The following is a 20,182-nucleotide window of genomic DNA, read 5'->3' as shown; positions in this document are numbered from 1 at the left end:
CCACCTTCTAAGTGTTCAACCCCTTCTCCATCTGAAGCCAAAAACCTTGGAGTCATCTTCGACTCCTCTCTTTCCTTCCCCCACTCACATCCAGTACCTTGGCAAGAAGGCCCACTTTCAACTTCACCTCCTCAAAGGAATCCTTCCCTTCCTCATCTTTCCCCAGAAGAAGCTCGATGTCTCCAGAGCTCTGGTACTCTCTAGGCTTGATTACTGCAGTAGCCACTTCTTTGATCTACTCTCCTCCTCTCCCCGTCCCCTCCAGCTAATCAAGAATAGGGCTGCAAGACTTATCCTTGGCCTCAAGCCCAGGGACTGCATCTCTCCAGACCTAAAATCTCTCCACTGGCTCCCGGTTGCTGCAAGGATCAAATGCAAATCCCTCTACATCATCTATAAGGTTGTCTGGGGCTGGGCACCACGCTATCTACAACTGGCTCTTGCTAAATACTCTCCCTCCAGATCTTTACATTCCTCCAGCACCAACTCTCTGTGTGTCAATCGCTTCGCTAAACAGCAAGCTGGTGGCCGATCTCTTTCCTTGGCTGACTTCCTCCTATGGAACAGCCTCCCCCTTCTGCTTTGTCTTGAGCTGGACCTCCTCAAATTCCAGATGCTCCTCAAGACTTTTCTCTTCACCTCCTCCTTCCCCATCTCCCTCCTTTGCTAACCCCCACAGCTGCTGAGATTGGTGACCAGGGCCCTTATGTGTCCACCGGAGTCCTGGCTCCCACCCCCAATAGCCTTCAGCCTCCGCCCACTCCCAGCACTTGCCTTGGCGCCCACTGGCCTATGCTATCACAGGCCTGCACTTACTGGCAGCTGACCACTCTTACCAAGCGATCTCTGCCAGTCACTTAACATCTGCTTCCAACTTACTCCCTTTCACTTCCCTCTGTGGCATTCCTAGCACTTATTCCCCCACCCCCATCCCTTCTCTTTCTCTGCACTTGCACGCTCTGAATGCTCACAAGGCCTAGTAGGACAGCTTCTCTCTTTCATTGTTATATTTGCCTTTCATTCCCATGAACCCTCCCCGTTGCCCTAAGGGTGCTTTGAAACATAAATTACTTGATCTATAAGCGCCTTACAAATGCATATAAATAAAAATAAATACATGCACAAAGCTTTTAATGGCTGCCATTAAGGGATGACCGCTTTAGGAATTTTGTTATCGCTCCAGTGAATATCCTTATTTCTCTTATTAGTTATTATTGCACCCATACATATATATATAGTTAGTCGCAGGCTTGATCTTTTCAGTGTACATCTTCCACACTATGATATGTCCATCTAGTTTGCCAAAGCACATGATTTTAGTCTTAGATATATTTACCTTAAGATGATTCTGAACGACATAAGTGTGTAGAACAGTAATGCTATGGCATAAAGCGATAGGAGTGTTATCTAAAATAATCGAGTCATCTGCATAGGCCATCCAAGGGATGTGTCTAAGCCCCAATTTAGGTGGCAAGTTATTGACTTCAGACAATGCCATTGGCAGATCAGCAGCAGGACTCTCCCTCATGCTAGAAGTACCCGAAAACTACTCAATCATCAGAGCTGATAGAACCACCAGCAGAGGGGGAGGAGTCGCAATCATTGCCAAGAACATACTAACCCATCTGGAGAATTCCTATCCGTCTAACTCCCCTTATCAGCTGCACGCACACTTCTTATCCACCTGCTGTACAGCCCTCCCGGTCCTTCGTCCTCCTTCGAGGAAGACATCACACACCTCCTCACCCATAATACCAAACCTAACTCCCAAATTATGATACTGGGCGACTTTAATCTCGGCCCACATGACACCTCAGATACAAATGACATTGCCCTAGAAATTTCTCTTACCGAATTAGGGTTCACACATCGCATCTTTGAACCTACGCACTACAAAGGCAGATCCTAAATTCTAAATTCCAACACTAAAATCCTCTCAAACACCCCTTCGTCAGATCAGACCACCATGTCATATCCTTTGAGATCCACAACATCAGTCGACTAACACCCAGTGACCTTCAAGCCCCTCCCGCATTAACAAGAAATAATCGCCTGATTACCTTGGAGAGCATATTCCCATTACTCCAATCCATCATCAACCCTCACAATAACCTAGATACAGATCCTACCAACCTTGTGGACCTATACAACCAGAACCTACTCCAAGCTCTAGACCAAGTAGTTCGGCTCAAATTGAGAAAAGCTAGGCCTCCAGCACACTTAAACAAATGGTTCTCACTTGACCTGAAAGCCCTACGTAAATCCAAAAGAAGTTCAGAAGACAGATGGAGAAAAGAACCCTTGGCCCAGACCAAGGAGAACTTCAATTGCCTCCAACGCTTAGAAAGATGCTGTACTGAAAACTAAAAGTGACACCTTCAACAATAGAATTCAAAATGCCAAATCTAGTTTCAAAGAGCTCTTCTCCATCCTCAAAGAGTTGGAATCACCCATAGCCCCACCAGCCTTGTGCAATAAACATGCCCTCTGCTGTACCAACATCCAAAAGGCCTTATTAGACAATATTGCTTCACTGCAAGCTAAAATCGAAACAAAAAAATGTAGCCTTGCATCAATTAACAAATTGAGTGAGCTCCACCCTCCGCCCTGCAAACCTTGCAGCCTTTTTGAATTCACCCCAGAGTCACCTAAAGAGGTTGACGTTATCATTGCAAGCCATAAGCCCTCTAGATGCCTAGGTGACATCTTCCCTGCTATAATAATTAAAGATGGGGCAAAGGAAATTGCTCCATTTATTACCTCCTTCATTAACACCTCTTTTGCTTCATGCTCTATCCCTAAAAATCTGAAAGATGCCTGGGTCATGCCACTCATCAAAAAGCCCAATCTCGACCCCAACATCCCAACCAATTACAGACCCATAACAACAGTGTCTTTTCTTCTAAAAATACTAGATAAAGCAGCATACATCCAGATACAGAATCAACTCAAAGCCAACAATCTCTTGGGCCTCTGGCAATCTGGATTCAGACCTAGACACGGCACTAAAACAGCCCTTTTGGATTTAATAATTCGAATGGACGAAGCCAAAGACAATGGAAAGCCAGTCATACTCCTCCAGCTCGACCTCTCAGCAGCTTTTGATTTAGTTGACCACATTTTAACTACCCACCTAACCACTGCAGCCTCCTTTTCCTCCAAAGCTGCTGCCTGGGTCCATTCCTTTCTCTCAGACAAAACCATGAGGGTGTTTGCACCCTCAGCCGCTGCAGACCCCTCTCCAATCACACGTGAAGTCCTGCAGGGCTCTTGTGTCTCCTCAACACTCTATCTCGATTCCACCCTCTCCCTTTCCAGACAAGTAAATGCAACGGTATCAGGTAATATTATCCCCATATATATGGTCGCCGTAAATAATATAGCCGGGAAAAGGTTGCGGCGATATTATATGGGTGACCATATATATGGGGACAGGGGCGGGGGAAAAAAAAAAAAAGAAAAAATTGGGGGCTGCGGGGGGGGGTGTCCCCCGCATGTTCCATGCAATAATGTCGCCACAAAAAACGGCCATTTTTCGGCGATATTTTTGCATGGCGAGATTTTTGTGGCGACATTATTACATGGAACCAATGCAACAGCCTCAGCAACAGCATACACGTCCAAACTAATTAATGCACGCAGACTGTTCTTGTCTATCAACCGTTGTATTACTTTGGTAAGAGCACTTATACTCTCGAAATTGGACTACTGCAACACTTTATATAGGGCTTTAAGTGGGCCGGGGCCTTCAGGGGCAGAGCCCTGGCAGGCTCTGAAATTCCGTTTTGAGGCGGGGTCCTGCGGGCCCACTAATCTCCCCAGGCAGCCCAGGGCCACTCCACGAAAAGGCTTTTCATCATTCCAATGTCAAAATGTATGGTGTATCATTTAGTAAAATGAATATTCATCATTGCCGATTTTTTTAAATAATGATTAAAATAAAAGGACACAGCATTCTTAAAATAAAAGTAACTAAGCAAGTTTTCTGTTTCTTTGGCATTTCTATTGTTTTACAGTTTTCATGTAATCGTGTCTATAAATAGGCGTGTCAAGGGGATGTGGGGTGGGAATACTGGAAAGTGGGCGGTTTCGTGTTCGGTTTTTGCTTGAAACAAAGGTGGCATCTCTAAGCCTGCGTAAGTGCATATCTTTCTAGGCAGGGCATGTTTTACTTGCTGAGCCGCTATCTCAGCTGACACTGCGTCACCCACAGGGGGACGCATGCAGGTCGCTTCAAGTGCACATCTGTGTGCACAACTATACGATAGACAGTCCAGGGCTGTAGGGCGTGCTCTGTGTTCATGAGATGCGAGGGCAGGGGCGTGCCAGTAGCTGGTCCCGCCCCCTCCCTCTGATTTGTAGGGAGCGTTGGGGGAAAGATGGCGGCCTCCAGGGCGTCCTTGGTTGCGCTTCTTTACACAGCTCATCTCCGGAATTTCTGCCACAATATCAGGAGCCGCATCGCCGCAGGCCTGCTCTGTGGAAATGGGAAACCCGCATCTTTGGTCAGAGACAGCGGGCCCCCCAGAAGAGGTCAGTGGAGGTTGCAAGGCTCTGTAGACTCAATGATTTACTTTGGGGCTGAACAACTGTCAGTGTTCCTGTGCAAACCGGTGTTTTAGTAACATGTTTGGTACACCTTGGAATTCGAGTATCCCCTGCTCACTGCATTCATGGCCCCTCGGCCTTGATGGCACGGCGTATGTGCGCCTTCCCCGCAGAAGAACCTTGACCGTTTGGAGCTGGACTGCGACCCCTTCCTCACAGGGATCAGTCGTCGCCTGGAGCATATTAGCCCTCAGGTGACAGACCCATCGCCGGACTCATCCCTATTCACACCAATGTTTAATGTGCCAGTGAAGCGTTTCCTGCGGTGGCCACGCGTATGCAATATTTACAAACTTCAGAAACGAATACAAACGTTCATTTGGAATGTCTCATTCGTTTCTTTTGCGAGAAATACTGCCGTGTCCTACTTTGAATGCGCCCCAATTAGCCTTCTCCGCATTTGGACGGAGATATTGTTACCCCTGGGGATCGTCGTGAGTCCAAGTCCCTGCTGCGGTACTTTTTATAATCCGAGATACAAACTTTATTTACAGACACATCACATGGTGGAAGCAAGCATCATAATATCGCTTTATATTAATCATGGAGGAGACCAAATACATTTTAAAAAACTCAATGGAAATAAATGTATCATCATAAATTATAGCCCTAATCCAAGGGGTCCCAAATGTAATTCAGTGAAGTATCGAGGTCAACATCTTTAATGGGTAGAGGCAAATCCGAGCGGTTGCCAAATATTACTTGAGCATGGACGTATTGGTAATTCCTCTAAGATTCATGACAACCTTTGCCCCAGAACAATTCTGCAAACCAAGTGGGAATGCTCCAGCGTGTTTTACGATTCCAGGTCAATAAAATACATCCTACATCTAACAGTATAGCTAAAGAAATGAACACGTTGAAATCCCCAGGCAAATCATCCAATCATCTCCCCAACAAGCCCCACCAAGCGGGAAACTCGCAGGCCCTGGTTTCAAGGTAACTCCAGTAATATTCTGCAATTCAAGTAAAATCTGCGACAAGAAAGTAGCCACAGATGGACATGACGAGAACACATGACCACAACATTTCTTTTGAAAGACCTGGAACATAATGTAGTTGCATCTTTAGCATAGCGAGCTCCATGTGCAGGAGAGAGGTATGCCCTTTTGAGACGTTTGATCTGTATACATTTATAACACGAATTTCTAAATATTCTATTAGACCAATGGCAGATCTTCTCCCATTTAGCAACAGAAAAAGCATGACCGATGTTCCGTTCCACCAGGACCATGGGCACTGTAGGGGTTTCTTTTTTTATTATCAAATATATTGTGGAGATTACTTTTCTACAGCTACCCGCATTCATCAGAATTTACAGCAGTGGGTTAGCTTATGTGTCATTTGCAAATTATTCCCTCCAATTGCAAAAGGCATAGAGCACATTCTAAAATATTGAAATAAGCGAAGGCTTTTCCCTAGTTTCTCCTGCTAGACTTGTTATTACGCAGACACTCCTTCTGGGAACATAACTATCAAGATGCTAATACCTAAACCGACTGTAGTTTACAGACAGGATTATACGTGGGGCCCAACTTGGGTATCCCCCGCAGACCAATAACTCCAGAATATGGAGCCAGCCCTCCTATTCTGGAACACACTTGGAGCCATGCTTTTATTCTGCATCTAACTGGTTCAAAATCATATTATTCACCTGTCTTCTCAGCTAGGGCCAATGACTAGAGAGAGGCAGGATATATACTGCTGCTATTTCCTTGTCTACATGAGAAACAGAATTAGCCAGATAATTCCAATTCCAGTATGTCATAAACTGGACTTGCACTGCCAGGGGACTACAATTTTAAGTGAGGGACTGCCATTACTGCCTGAAACAATGGACATGCTAGTGCATTGTTACAATGGATTTCTAAACTCTGGCCTGGTGGGTAAAGTGTAGGAGGCCATCCTAGTTCTAGTGAACAGGGGAAACTCTGGGAGTTTAGTCAAACCAAAGTAGCATGGGGAGTGGTCAAGGCTAAGTCTCAGGAGAGGTGAGCAGGGTCGGGGGTCCACAATGAGTCCACACAGTGAAATACACAATGATTACAATTGGACAGTAAGTACAAAAATACTATATTATAGGACCACACACACATTAGAAAAATTAATCGATCAAGTAATGTTATCATACAATACTACAAGTATAAAAGATATATACTTGGAGAGATCATTGTCATCCAAGAATTCAACTCTATCCACATCTTCTGACTTAACATTGCGCAATTGCGGACGTTTTTTACATATGTTAAGGATACTGGATCTATTCAGGTCAAATTTCAGTAAAGGGTGTTGGCGACATTCAATAATGAATTGGTGATGGCATTCTTGGTTCTGTTGTGTATTTAGAACTTTGTTTTTATCACCAGATTCCCTTTTCTGCCCCTGAATCGTCGACCATGTATTTCTTTGACTTATATGTGAGTACAACGGCATGTTTGTTTTAATTGCATTGGTTTCAAAACTGGGCCCCTTTACTTAAGGCATGATAGAGGCTGGTGATGGCTGAGTTACAGCAGGAATTACACTCAGACGCCGTTGGGATGTAGCGTGCTACTCCTTTATTTATTTCAACTTGCATCTGAGCAGATAGTGCATCTATAGATGTATTGGATGCAGTTGGTCGAGACCCATTGGATGCATTTATCACTTCCTTCATTACGAGTGTGGCTTGTGGTGCAGTTTCCACATGTGTACTAATCTGAGTTGAGGCAGCAACCAAATCATCTAGCGGTTTACATACCATAGGGGTAGAGACTTCCCCATGCACAATAGTTGATGGTATCTTTTTGCAGTTATTCTTTTAAGATACAATCTTTTATGTGATGCGGTTAGAATTTTCAAAAACCGTCTAGACTTCGAACCTTTTTTTCTATTTTTTTTTGTTGTTTTTTTAAAAAAAATGTTTTAATTTTTTTTTTTATTATTATTATTTTTTTCTTCTGAATTGCAGACACTTTTTTTGCTTTCACCTTTGATTTGGCAAGGACATCAGTTGTTTCCCCATTTGTAGTCTTTTCTTTGGAGAACATGAAAAATGCATTTGATTTAGATACATCATCTTTACCCCCCAGCAGGACACTGTGTCTGTCAGAATTATCAGCACCCTTTATGTTCTCAGACACAGCTGATGATTTTAAAGGTGCTGATTTTATGGCCTTAGCAATGTGTGAACCACCATTCATATCTGCATTAGGTTGTGGCATTGTTTCATCACTGATATCAACCATTATAACAGACATTATTTTGTTTACAGTGGCGGAAAATTTCAAATGCGTGGTCTATAGCCATCGCATCTTATGCAGATATGACACTCCGGTTCAACAATTGGGATAATACGATTGTTTGATAATTAATTTTTTGATCTAATGTCTCATATAAATTGGCCAGGGATAGTAAGGCCACGTTCATTGACATTAAGGTGTGCTTGTCTTGTGACACATTTGCTTGAAAATCCTTACCAGGTTGCAGAGTTATAGGGGCATCATTTGTTAGTAGAGGCATTGCCTCTAAGGCCACCCGACGCGTAATGGGGGCAATAAAAGACTGTCATGATTCCGGGAATCCCTAAAGCCCAGAGAGGCACCTGGACCGAGAAACTGGCTGTCTGGCAAGGCACAGCCATATGTATGCCTTTAGCCCCTTCCAAGATGGCCCCCAGGCTGAACCAGACAGTGACATTTAACACGGCCCCTAGAGGGCCACTGTGTTAGTTTCTATGGTGGTCTAGTGGTTCTGGGTGGGCCCCGGGCTATATAAACTCCGCCCTGGGCCGCACCCAGTGCTTAGCGTTTTCTTCGGCTGCCAGCGTGACGCTTGCCTGGCACAGTCCTGTTTCATTCTGCATGTCGGATCAAGATTTGAACTCCCTATCAGCACGATGTGTCAAGGCATTGCGTTTACAGATCTACACTACGTGGGAAGCCAGTCTTCACTACGCGGGTCAAGATCTGCTACTTACCTGAATGCGGGTCGCGGAACTCTTCTGACTTCTTCTGCAACGCCCGCTCTGCAACACCCGATGGATTCCACCAGCTCGACGGAGTTCTGGAACCTCCGCACCTGAAAAAGAAAGACAAAGACAAAAAGATATATGGTAAGTGGCGGTCTCGTCAAATAACCCGACCCGCCACCCTCGCAATATCTTACCTGGACAATATATATTAGCAGCAGTGCCCGTATTCTCCCACGCCAACCTCTTCCATCAGCATACCAACCCTAGGAAGAAAGCAGAGAATTGAGTCAGGCAGCGCAGTAGCAGGCACAAGGACATATTACCCACTGAAGGCGGATTGGGGGTCGCAGCAGGCCTGGGCGCCCATTTCACTAGTGGAGCAACTGGTAAACCGCCACGCCTCAGTGAAGGAACTGGAGGCGAGTGTACCGGGGGAACTAATTAATACTCAGTGAAGGAACTGAGCAGGATTGGTACTAGCCCAGTGAGGAAACCGGGCTAAAGCATCAACATCAGTAAAGAGACTAAGAGACTTGGTGCTACATGCCTTGGAGGCGCAACATAAGAGTGATCCAGATCCTGTACCTCCAGGCCACTCCTGCCACTCTGACCGCTGGGTGAGCTCACCTGCAGCGAGCAGAGTGGAGGGAGTGTTTTGGGCATCATCAGAAGGCGTTTACAGACCAGAGTTCGCCGACAGACCGGACCAGGCACTCCTGCAGGGCCTCAGAGGTAAGCATTACAGAACGCTAAGCCCACGTAATTGCTCTGCCAGAGTGCCATGGCTTCAGAGGTCGACCAGTTGACCCTCCTGCTGGGCGAATTGAGAGCCGAGGTGCATGCTGCTAGTGCTCCAGTGCCATAAGAAAGGAGTTGGTAGTGAACCGAGACAGAACTGAAGAACTGGCAGGGCGCCTCACCAGTACTCTAGCAGGACAAACCCCATTGCCAGGCGCAGCGGATAGAGCAGCTGCAGCAACCTCTCAGATACAGGTAACCACTCCTGTTACCGTCCCTCGGCCCTGCCAGAAAGATTCATGGATGACCCACCGAAGAATGGAGTATTTATGACTCGGTGTCTGCTCCATTTCTTATGCCGACCAGGAGCGTTTCCGACGGATCAAACTAAAGTGGCCGTCATCCTATCCTACCCTGGGGGACATGCCGCTAGTTGGTCAGTTCTGTTGGTTGACCAAGATGACCCTGTTCTGCACAACTTTGTACAGTTCCAGCAAGAGATGGACAAGCTCTTCTCCCGCCATACTCGGGGGGGACATGCTTTGGATGTCGAATTACTAGGTCTTCGACAAGGCTCTCAGGATCTTCTGGCTTACATTACCACGTTTAATCTCCTAGTGACTGAAACTAACTTGCCAGAGGACAAGAGGACCACTTTGTTCTATCGAGGTCTACGGAACGAGTTGAAGGACGTTCTTGCACAGGTCGTGAACCCGCCCGATCGTTGTGCTGAGTACATAGACCTGGTAGTCCAGCTTGACCACCGTCTGCAGGAGAGGAGATCCGACCGAGCCCGTTTTGACTATCGGCCCTTGTACGTCCGCCCCCGGGATTCACCTCCAACCACTGATAACGCACGAGAACCAATGCAGTTGGGAAGTATTCGAGGGCCACTGACCAAGGAGGAAAGGGAACGACGTAGGAAACAACAACTATGTCTGTACTGTGGCAAAGCGGGACATTTCATTAAAAGACTGCCCAAACAAGATAACACAAAGGCCTTTGGGGGCTATGGAAGCTACAGCAGCAGCCACAACAGAGTCGCAAGAGTCATCAGAAAACTACCAGGCTTGGCAAGAGTAGAGACCGGCTTGTCAGGACAGGAAGAGACATCAGCGGTCTCGCTTCTAACAACACCAGTCATCCTACTATGCCCCAAACAGTCACAACGGATGCACGCCTTGGAAGCGTATATCGACTGTGGAGCAGTAGGTAACTACATGGACATCACCTTGTCTCAATGGATAGGGGTGCCTACCCAGAAAAGGGAAAAGGCTGATGCCATATTGTCCGTCGATGGAACTCAGTTGACTTCGGGGTCGGTGACCCTATGTACTGGTACAGTTGTGATGCTATGCCATGATGGTCATCGGGAAAACATAGTCTTTGACCTTATTAACGCTCCTCAGTTCCAGTTAATCCTGGGAATAGCCCTGGCTGGTATATCACAATCCTGTCATAGATTGGCATAAGCATACGGTGAGGTTTTCACCCAAATGTGCTCAAACCTGTTATTCAGCTTCAGTTACAACCCAAAAGGAACCCACGTCGGCAGTACAGACATCAGGAACTGCCCTTGTGATCGTAGGGCAACTGCCTCCAGAGTATAGCGATTTTCAAGACGTTTTCCACAAGGAACAGGCCAATACAATGCCACCTCACAGGCCCTACGACTGTCAAATCAATCTGATCCCTGGAGAACAACTTCCATGTAGTCGTATCTACGTCCTTACGGAAAAGGAAAACCTGCACCTCTGCGAATACCTGGACCAATATCTAGCCAATGGGTTCATTCGCTCTTCCAAATCCCCGGTTTCCTCAGCTCTCTTCTTCGTCCCCAAGAAGGAGGGAGATCTAAGGACGTGCATAGACTACAGAGGGCTCAATAAAATCACTGTAAAAAACCGGTATCCATTATCTCTGATTCCAGTACTTCTAGACCAAGTAAAAGGGGCAAAGATCTACATGAAACTGGACCTGCGGGGGAGCCTATCACTTGGTTTGCATTAAGGCTGGAGACGAATGGAAGACAGCCTTCCGCACCAAGTTTGGGCTATTCGAGTACACTGTTATGCCCTTTGGGCTATGCAACGCTCCAGCAGCCTTTCAGTAGTTTATGACCGATGTACTAAGAGAACTATTGGACGTTTGCGCTATGGTCTACATAGACGATATCCTGATATATTCCGGAACCTACGAAGAGCACGTACATCACGTAAAAGCAGTCCTGGCTAAGTTATGTCAATACCATCTGTTTGCAAAACCAAAATGCGCTTTTCACGTCACCACGGTGGAATTCCTTGGATACATACTCAGTCCCCAGGGCATCCAGATGGACAAACGCAAGGTGGAAGCAATTCTGCAATGGCCATCACCTACTTCAGTCAAGACGGTCCAGAGCTTCTTGGGTTTCGCGAACTTTTATAGGAGGTTCATTGCTGACTTTTCAGAAGTAGTCCATCCAATTACATCATTATTGCTCAGGAAAAACCGTATCTTTCAATGGACCGAAGAAGCCGAGAAGGCTTTCCAGGAATTAAAAACACGATTCACCACAGCGCCAATACTCTGCCATCCAAATCCAGACCTCCCATTTCTGGTTGAAACAGACGCCTCCAATGTGGCAATGGGGGCGATATTGTCTCAGAGCGATCCAGGTACCAACCAATTACATCCAGTGGCCTTTTGGTCACGGAAATTTAATCCTACAGAACTAAACTATGCAGTAACCGATAAGGAACTCCTTGCCATAAAAGCAGCCATCAAAGAGTGGCAGCATCATCTTTTAGGAGCATGACATACAGTCGCTGTACTTACTGACCATCGCAACCTGAAATTTCTACGGACAGCCAGGGCGCAAACACCACGACATTTGCGATGGGCCCAGTTCTTCTCAGAATACGATTTTACAGTCAGTTATCGTCCCGGAGTGAAGAATGGAAAAGCGGATGCGCTGTCACGGATCGGTTGGGATACTGAAAAAGAAGACGCTTATGCATCCCCTCTTCCTCAGCCCATCGTACCTGAAGAGAAACTCATCGGAATAATTAGCGACCACCAGACTACACTGGAGACGCTGCATGAAGAAATCAAAGAAGCCTTGACCCCAATGCAAGTACAAACATGGGTCGCACAAGGACCACTACGCACTGTAGTTAACAATCTGCCATATTACCGAGGGCATCTCTATTTGCCACATCATGAAATGCGAGAACTAATCATGGATACTTATCACAATGCTCTTACAGCAGGTCATCCTGGCATAGCCAAAACCATGGCAAAGATTCAGCAACATTTCTGGGGGCCAACCTGGCGGAAAGACATTGTGCAACGTGTAAAGTCCTGCAACGTTTGTGCTACAAACAAAGTATCCAGAACCAAGCCTCAAGGATTGCTTCCCCCTTTGTCAATTCCACCGACTCCATGGCACACGATATCTTTAGACTTCATCACAGACCTACCCTCCTGTGGAGGTTACAATACCATACTGGTTGCAGTGGACCTCTTAACTAAAATGGCACACTTCATCGCTCTGAAAGGAATACCTAATGCAGGACAGTTAGCTCAAACCTTCCTGACCAACATTGTCAGGTCACATAGATTCCCTTCTGTGGTAATTTTGGATCATGGAAGCCAGATGGTGTCCAAGTTTTGGAGGGCTTGCTGTGCTAAGGCTCAAATCGCAGTCTGTCTATCCATTAGCCACCATTCACAAACCGATGGACGGACCGAAAGGACAAATCAATCACTCGAACAGGACCTTCGGCGCATGCTTGCCCAAACAGATCAGAACTGGAAGGAGTTACTATGGGCAGCGGAATATGCATATAACAACACAGTCCATAGTCCCACCAGCATATCACCTTTTTTTCTTCTTATATGGGCTGGATCCACAAACTTCAACCTTGGATCCACCAGAGGCTTTGGACCCACCAGCCGTGAGCACCCTGCATACTAACATTAAAGAAACCTTGAAAAGGGCTAAGCAAGCTCTCCAGGAAGCCAAAACAAACCAGAAACGCTTTGCAGACAGGAAAAGAACACCTGAACCCCAGTACCAGATTGGAGACAAGGTATGGCTGTCTACAAAGCATATACAGCTAAAGGGACCCAGGAAATTCCACCCAAAATACATCGGTCCATACTCTATAAAGGATATTGTTAACCCTGTGGCCATGGAACTGGATTTACCACCTGTACTCCGTATACATCCAGTATTTCATGTCTCATTGTTGAAACCGGTCTATCCAGGAACCCAAGACTCTCTTGAAAGGCCTCCACCTATAGTAGTGCAGGGGGAAGCTGAATACGAAGTCAGAAGAATTCTGGACTCTAAAATTGTCCGAAAAAGAAACTTTATTACCTGGTGGACTGGAAAGGCTATGGGGTACTGGATCGGACATGGGAACCAGTGGAACATCTGCATGCACCTCGCCTGGTGGCTCGTTACCATAAAGAACGACCCGGCCCAGGAGTGGCTCTCCTTGGGGGGGAGGGCTTTGAGGGGGAGTGCTGTCATGATTCCGGGAACCGAGGCACCTGGACCGAGAAACTGGCTGTCTGGCGCAGACACAGGCTTATGTATGCCTTTAGCCCCTTCCAAGATGGCCCCCAGGCTGAACCAGGCAGTGACATTCAACATGGCCACTATAGGGCCACTGTTAGTTTCTATGGTGGTCTAGTGGTTCTGGGTGGGCCAGGGCTATATAAACACCGCCCTGGGCCACACATAGTGCTTAGCGTTTTCTTCGGCTGCTAGCGTGACGCTCGCCTGTCACAGTCCTGTTTCATTCTGCACGTCGTATCAAGATTTGAACTCCTGATCAGCATGACGTGTCAAGGCATCGCGTTTACAGATCTGTACTATGTGGGAAGCCAGAGTCTTCACTACGCGGGTCAAGATCTTCTACTTACCTTAATGCGGGTCGCGGAACTCTTCTGACTCCTTCTGCAATGCCCGCCGGATTCCAGCAACGCGACGGAGTTCTGTAACCTCCGCACCTGAAAAAGAAAGACAAAAAGACATATGGTAAGTGGCAGTCTCGTCAAATAACCCCACCCGCCACCCTCGCAATAGCTTACCTGGACAATATATATCAGCAGCAGTGCCCGTCTTCTCCCACGCCAACCTCTTCCATCAGCATACCAACACTAGGAAGAAAGCAGAGACTAGAGTAAGGCAGCGCAGTAGCAGGCACAAGGACATATTACCCACTAGCTAGTGGAGAGGTGCCTATAACTAAATACAATAACGCAACTGAAGGCGGATTGGGGGTCGCAGCAGGCCTGGGTGCCCATTTCACTAGTGGAGCAACTGGTAAACCGCCACGCCACAGTGAAGGAACTGGAGGCAAGTGTACCGGTGGAACTAACTAATACTCAATGAAGGAACTGAGCAGGATTGGTACTAGCCCAGTGAGGAAACCGGGCTAAAGCATCAACATCAGTAAGAAGACTAAGAGACTTGGTGCAACACGCCTTGGAGGCCCAACATAAGAGTGATCCAGATCCTGTACCGCCAGGCCACTCCAGCCCCTCTGACTGCTGGGTGAGCTCACCTGCAGCGAGCAGAGTGGAGGGAGTGTTTTGGGCATCATCAAAAGGCGTTTACAGACCGGACCAGAGTTCGCCGACAGACCGGACCAGGCACTCCTGCAGGGCCCCAGAGGTAAGCGTTACAAAGACAAACGATGCACAGACCCCTCGCACTCCAGGTCTTCAAATGACTCTAAGAGTTAGATGTTAAATGGTTCGCTTGCCGCAATTGGGCCTCAGTATCACACTCATTAGGCCTAGATGAACCAGGGCCACTTGGACTATTAATGGGTATAAATGTTCCACTTGCATCAAATCATCCGTATTCGAGTGGACAAAAATAATGTCTTCATTTTTGCCTGAGTTGCTACTTTGATTCATGAATGACAAGGTTTCTTCATCAACCTGCCCCGCAATGTGCATTTCATGATATGCTTTCTGTAATTTATGTTGTGCTGCAATTGAGCATAGCATGGGTGGCGGTAAACTCCCCTGGTTGCCAACTCCAGATACATGGGGAATGTCTCTATCACAGCGTTTATCCTCCATTTCCATTGTCACATCGGACAGAACACTGTCAAGGGGTACAAGGGTGACAACCCTCGGCTTACTGCATTTTATTGCCACAATTTCAACATCCATTCGTGCATCCAATTTCGACAATTTGGATTGTTTTACCATTCCATCATTGGTTTGCTGTTCAAGGGGAGCCCCTTTATTATAATATAACCTAATGTCATTATCAATAGACATAGACCGTTTCTTGTTTTTACCTATATTTTGCTTTTCATTTTGTCTGCTATATGTACGTTTTTGTATAGGCGTTTGTATTTTTGAGAAGTCGAGTTGCATGCTCAGATTTGTTCTGCATTTGCATGTAAAGTTAGGGTTTGCAGGCATACCTGACTTTAAAGAATACCGATTCATGATCTTTCCTATAAACGGAAATTCACTCTGTTACAGGGTGTCGGCAATGCACGATACAAGCAAATTTTGTGTAATTACCAGTATCTAGAAATGCCTCTATGTGAATACTTTTTGAGCCAACTTCAGCGTTCCGTGGTTACACTTCAGGCTAGACAGATTTCAAAATGAAAGACTAACGAGTGCTGGCGAGTCTGCTTAGCCTTAGCAAGCTTGAAAGCTATTAAACAGGCACTTCAGTCTCCAGCAAAAAAGAGAGAGAGAGAGAGAGAGAGAAAAAAAAAATTATAATATATATATCATCTCATCTCTTGAGCTTTGCCCTGAAGGTAAAATAAACAATCTTTCTTACCACAAGCGAGTGTCTATACACAGAGATTTTTGTTGCCTCTTCTACGGTGACAGAATTTACTTTTCAAAAGTGCCTGGAGTGTTTACCGCACCCCGCCAACCCCGCCCAAGACAGCCATAGCCAGCCCTTCTGCACAGGGCTTATTCACAAGTCACGCCTGTAATAGGGTAGCTAGTGCAATGCATACAAATTACCCCAATACCTGAAAGGAAAGGTAAGTAGTTGGGCAATTGCATCAACAGCCCACAGAAATGAGGGCCCTAACTTTAAAAGTCCAACCTTAAGTTGAATGGGTCCTTGTGCTCTGAAGTTCACAAACTACATTTTAAAGTTGGGAAAAAGTTAGGAAGTGTTCCTGTGGATGTGGTTTGGTTCCAGAAGTCAGCAAAAGGGGGTTACAGATGAGTAAAGTATGTTTCCTATCCTTTGTAGTGCTTTTTCAACAGTTTAAAAAGCAATGGAGTTGTAAAATAAAGCAAAGTTCTTCACAAACTTTATAATGGAGGCGATGGGAGCACCGGTAAGTATTGCGACTACTCACTGCCCATACTCCGATTTTTCCCAAGTACTTGGCAGGTCGAGTGGGAGTTGCTGGAGGCAGGGTTATCCACCATTGAATCCAGTAGAAGATGCCCAGGAGCTGCGGGTGCAAGCGATGTTCCGGTCTGAGCTGAGTGCAACCCTTTCCAGTGGAGAAATGCAGAAGGCACTCACTGATGCAGGACACTGTACCAGACGGGGGATGGCTGGTTCCAGCAACAGTCAGCGCACACGGCGACAGCAGCGTCTCAGAAGTCGCAAACAAGCCTACCAGAACAAGACACGTCAATGCAGGGATGCTGAAACTTCGCAGGAAGGCGACTTGTAGAACTAGCGGAAGACTCACGAAGTTCCGGGCCAAAACACAGAACGGCAATGCTTCTAGCGCGGTAGCCCAAAATTGAGTTGGTCAGTCCACCGTGTGGTCCAGGGACACTTCCGAAGACTCCAGGCTGCAGGATCGCGAGAAGGAGTTGATCCCACTAGTCAAAAGTTTCGAAGCACCAGCAAGGGTCTTCTAAGATCAGTAAACGGACTGGACTCCACTGGTACAGCAGCAAGAAATGGTCACCAGAACTCTTCATGGTTCGTCCTCGGGTCCTCCGTTGTCTGAACAGCTACACAGGATACTTGGCTTTTCTTCTGATCTGCTGGAATGGATGCAGGCTCCTCTTCTTAAATCGGTTGAGCAATCAGACTCAGCCCTCCAATGGAAAGATCGGCCCCACGCATACACACCAACAGTGGCCCAATCACGGACCACTGTGGGACTGACTCATGCATGCACACCCAGACATACTTGTATTGGGACCAGACAGTCCCAACCCACTTCCTGGGTCCCAACACACATGGCATGCACTAGCCTGCAAAAGGCACTGCTTTCCTGGGCAAATGCATGACCATAAAAGGAAATTCCTGACCTGAGAAGGTAGGAAGAAGGCCAAAGAAAAAGCCACAAATATTGTGGCACGGCCATCTTAGGACACAAGCCTCAGTTAGTAGTCAAATGCGAGAGAGCTAACTAAAACAATAGCAAAAAGGGTAAAAATGTAACTGCTGTGCTCATTCCAAGATGGCCGCCGGCAACAACTAGACGTGCCAACGGCAGCTCCGGTATCCTGAGGCCTGTGTTCGGGACCCACCACCCCCGGGGGCATAAGGCAGCAGCGGAAGACGGGGGCTGCGTGTGGGGGCCAAGCGGCGAACAATCCTGGGTGCCGCGGCCCCAGCTCGAGTGCGGTGCCGGCTATCCATTTGGCCGTGATAGGAGAGTGCTGCCGGGCCGCGGTGACGAGCACCCTCTGCCCGACCGGCTGCACCAGGGACGTTGGGGGAGATTGCTGGCGCGGAGGGCCGACCCAGGAACGTGACGGCGGCCGTGGCAGCGCGGGTGGCTTGGAGCCCCGCGGGGACCGACGCAGCCTGCAGAGGGGAGACCCGAGCGTCCCTCTGGACTGGCGCCACCTGGGGCCCGGACCGCCCCACCAGCGGAAGAGGTGCTGATCCCCGGCATTCAGGGAGCGGGGAGCGGAGGTGCCGGAGCGGCTGCGCCTGAGGCGAGGTGACCGCCAGAGGAGGTGAGGAGCAGGTGCGCCGCAGGAGGCGAGAGGAGGGAGGAGAGCGTTCTCCCTGCTGGCCCACCGGGTCCTGCCGCCTGGAGGGGGCGGGCCCGGGCGACAAGGAATTTTTATTTATTTTTATTTTTCCTGGCGCGGCTCTCCCTCGTCCCGGGGAGCGAGGAAGAGACAGCGAAGCCTGCTTGCTTGTGAAGGAGGACGGTCGGTGCAGCGGCTCTGAGGTGGTCACTGCTCAGCCCCGGGAGCTGGAGGGGCTGGCCTCTGGGCCCCTGGCCAGCCTGGACTTGACAGGGCCCTCGGGGGGAGCGGGTGCCTTACTTTGGAGCTAGCCTCCTGGATGATGAGGGGTTTGGAGGAGGGGGGACCCTGGTAAGAGCGGGGGTGATGTCAATTCCCCCCTCCCGTTGGCCAGCGGTGAAGGTTTCTGGAGAGGGCTGAGAGGCATCGGGGAGCTGTTGGACATATCCAGCCCGGTCTCTTTGGGCCCTAAGGACACTGAGGACACAAGGATCCTGATGCCCTCCAGGGCCAAGGGCAAAGCATCGCGGTCCGGCCAGTGCATGGGAGACCCCATGGCTACCCTCCCCTCCATGTGGTCGGCGATGGACACCAGGGATAACGGAGGGGATGATAATGGACAACACAAGAAGCAGCCGGCCCGGGAGGGAGCGGGGGACCAGGAGCTTCTGACACGACAGGACCTTAGAGGGGAGATGCAGGCTCTAGGAGAAACCTTAGCTAAAACGTTTCAGGATCAGTTTCAGTTAATGAGAGCTGACTTGAATGTTGCGCTGGGAGAGCTAAAACAGGACATGGGTCAGTTAGGGGAGAGAACAGATCTGCTGGAAAGGGGCCTGCAGGAGGTGGAAAAGGATTCGACAGCCAACGGGGAAGCTATTGATCGTCTGGAACTGGCGACGCGCAACTTAGAAGCCCAAGTGGAGGATCTCGAAAATAGATCAAGAAGGGTCAATATTAGGGTGAAGCTTCTGCCGGAATCGATAGGCGATAAGGACCTGAAGGGAGAAATCCAGAGACTTTTCATGGGACTTTTGGGTGAGGGGGACCCCGAAGCGATCGAGTTCGACAGGGTGCACAGAGTGGGCTGGCTCTCCCAGGGACCCAACGCTAGGCCTCGAGACGTCCTGGCCGCGTTTGCGCGGTATGCCCAAAAAGAGACGGTCCTGCGCACTGCGAGGCTCCAGTAACCAGTGAGCTACAAGGGTCAGGAGATCGCCCTGGTTCAGGACTTGGCATACAGCACCCTAGTGAAGAGGAGGAATATGGGTCCAGCCCTCAGAGAGCTCACTGGAAGAGGCATTAAGTACAGGTGGATCTTTCCATTTGGGCTTGTGTTCGAGTGGGAGGGAGCCCAAAGGAGGGCTACTACTTTGCAGGAGACGGCCAATATCATTCACTTGGACCTAGAGGATGGAGGGGGGACTGCCGGGGGAGCCCAGCCGAGAGCCTCGGCCCTAGGCGAAGGAAGCAGACCGTGGTCATGGTCTACAGCTGGTGAAAAAACAAGGAAGAGAGTGGGACGGAGAGGTCCGCAGGAAAGGAGAGGGGGGAGTGCACGAGGGGAGGAGGAGGGAGCAGCGTCTGGGTCGGGATAATGTTGCAGCGTCGAACCGGGGCAGTTCTTAAATCGGGGGTGGTGGGGTATAGGCTGTTTACAGATCCGGGGGGTGGGGCGGGAGTGCACTTCTTGGAACACGCAAGGACAAGTGAGTCCGGGGAGGGGTGTGGGGGGTTTCGGCTTGCCCTCCAAGTTGGGGTTCGGAAGGCAGGAGGGTTCAAGGGGGAAACGAGGGGAATCCGCCAGCGGGGTGGAGCTGGCAGCGTATCTGTATGGGGAGGGGCTCTCCACGAGGGAGAGCTGGAGGCGACACGAGAGGGGGGCCGAGTGCCGGGTGGGGTTGCTCTCCGGGTTTCAAACGGGTCAGCAGGCGCGCG

At 48.5% G+C, this 20,182-nt stretch overlaps 1 protein-coding gene across 2 annotated transcripts in view; it reads left to right on the top strand.

The window, feature by feature from the left end:
* Positions 1–4,346: 4,346 nt before the first annotated feature.
* AFG1L (AFG1 like ATPase) overlaps positions 4,347–20,182 on the top strand; it is a 2,086,687-nt gene continuing 2,070,851 nt past the window's right edge. For both annotated transcript variants that reach the window (XM_069606550.1, XM_069606549.1), the window contains exon 1: positions 4,347–4,533. In XM_069606550.1, coding sequence (XP_069462651.1) covers positions 4,380–4,533 — 154 coding nt within the window. In that variant the 5' untranslated portion in view covers positions 4,347–4,379. The remainder of the gene's footprint in view (positions 4,534–20,182) is intronic.

Source organism: Ambystoma mexicanum, chromosome 4p, assembly GCF_040938575.1.
Source record: "Ambystoma mexicanum isolate Mex_15411 chromosome 4p, UKY_AmexF1_1, whole genome shotgun sequence".
Lineage (NCBI taxonomy): Eukaryota > Metazoa > Chordata > Amphibia > Caudata > Ambystomatidae > Ambystoma > Ambystoma mexicanum.
The sequence above is the reverse complement of the archived record's forward strand: the minus strand, read 5'-3'. Positions and strand labels throughout refer to the sequence as shown.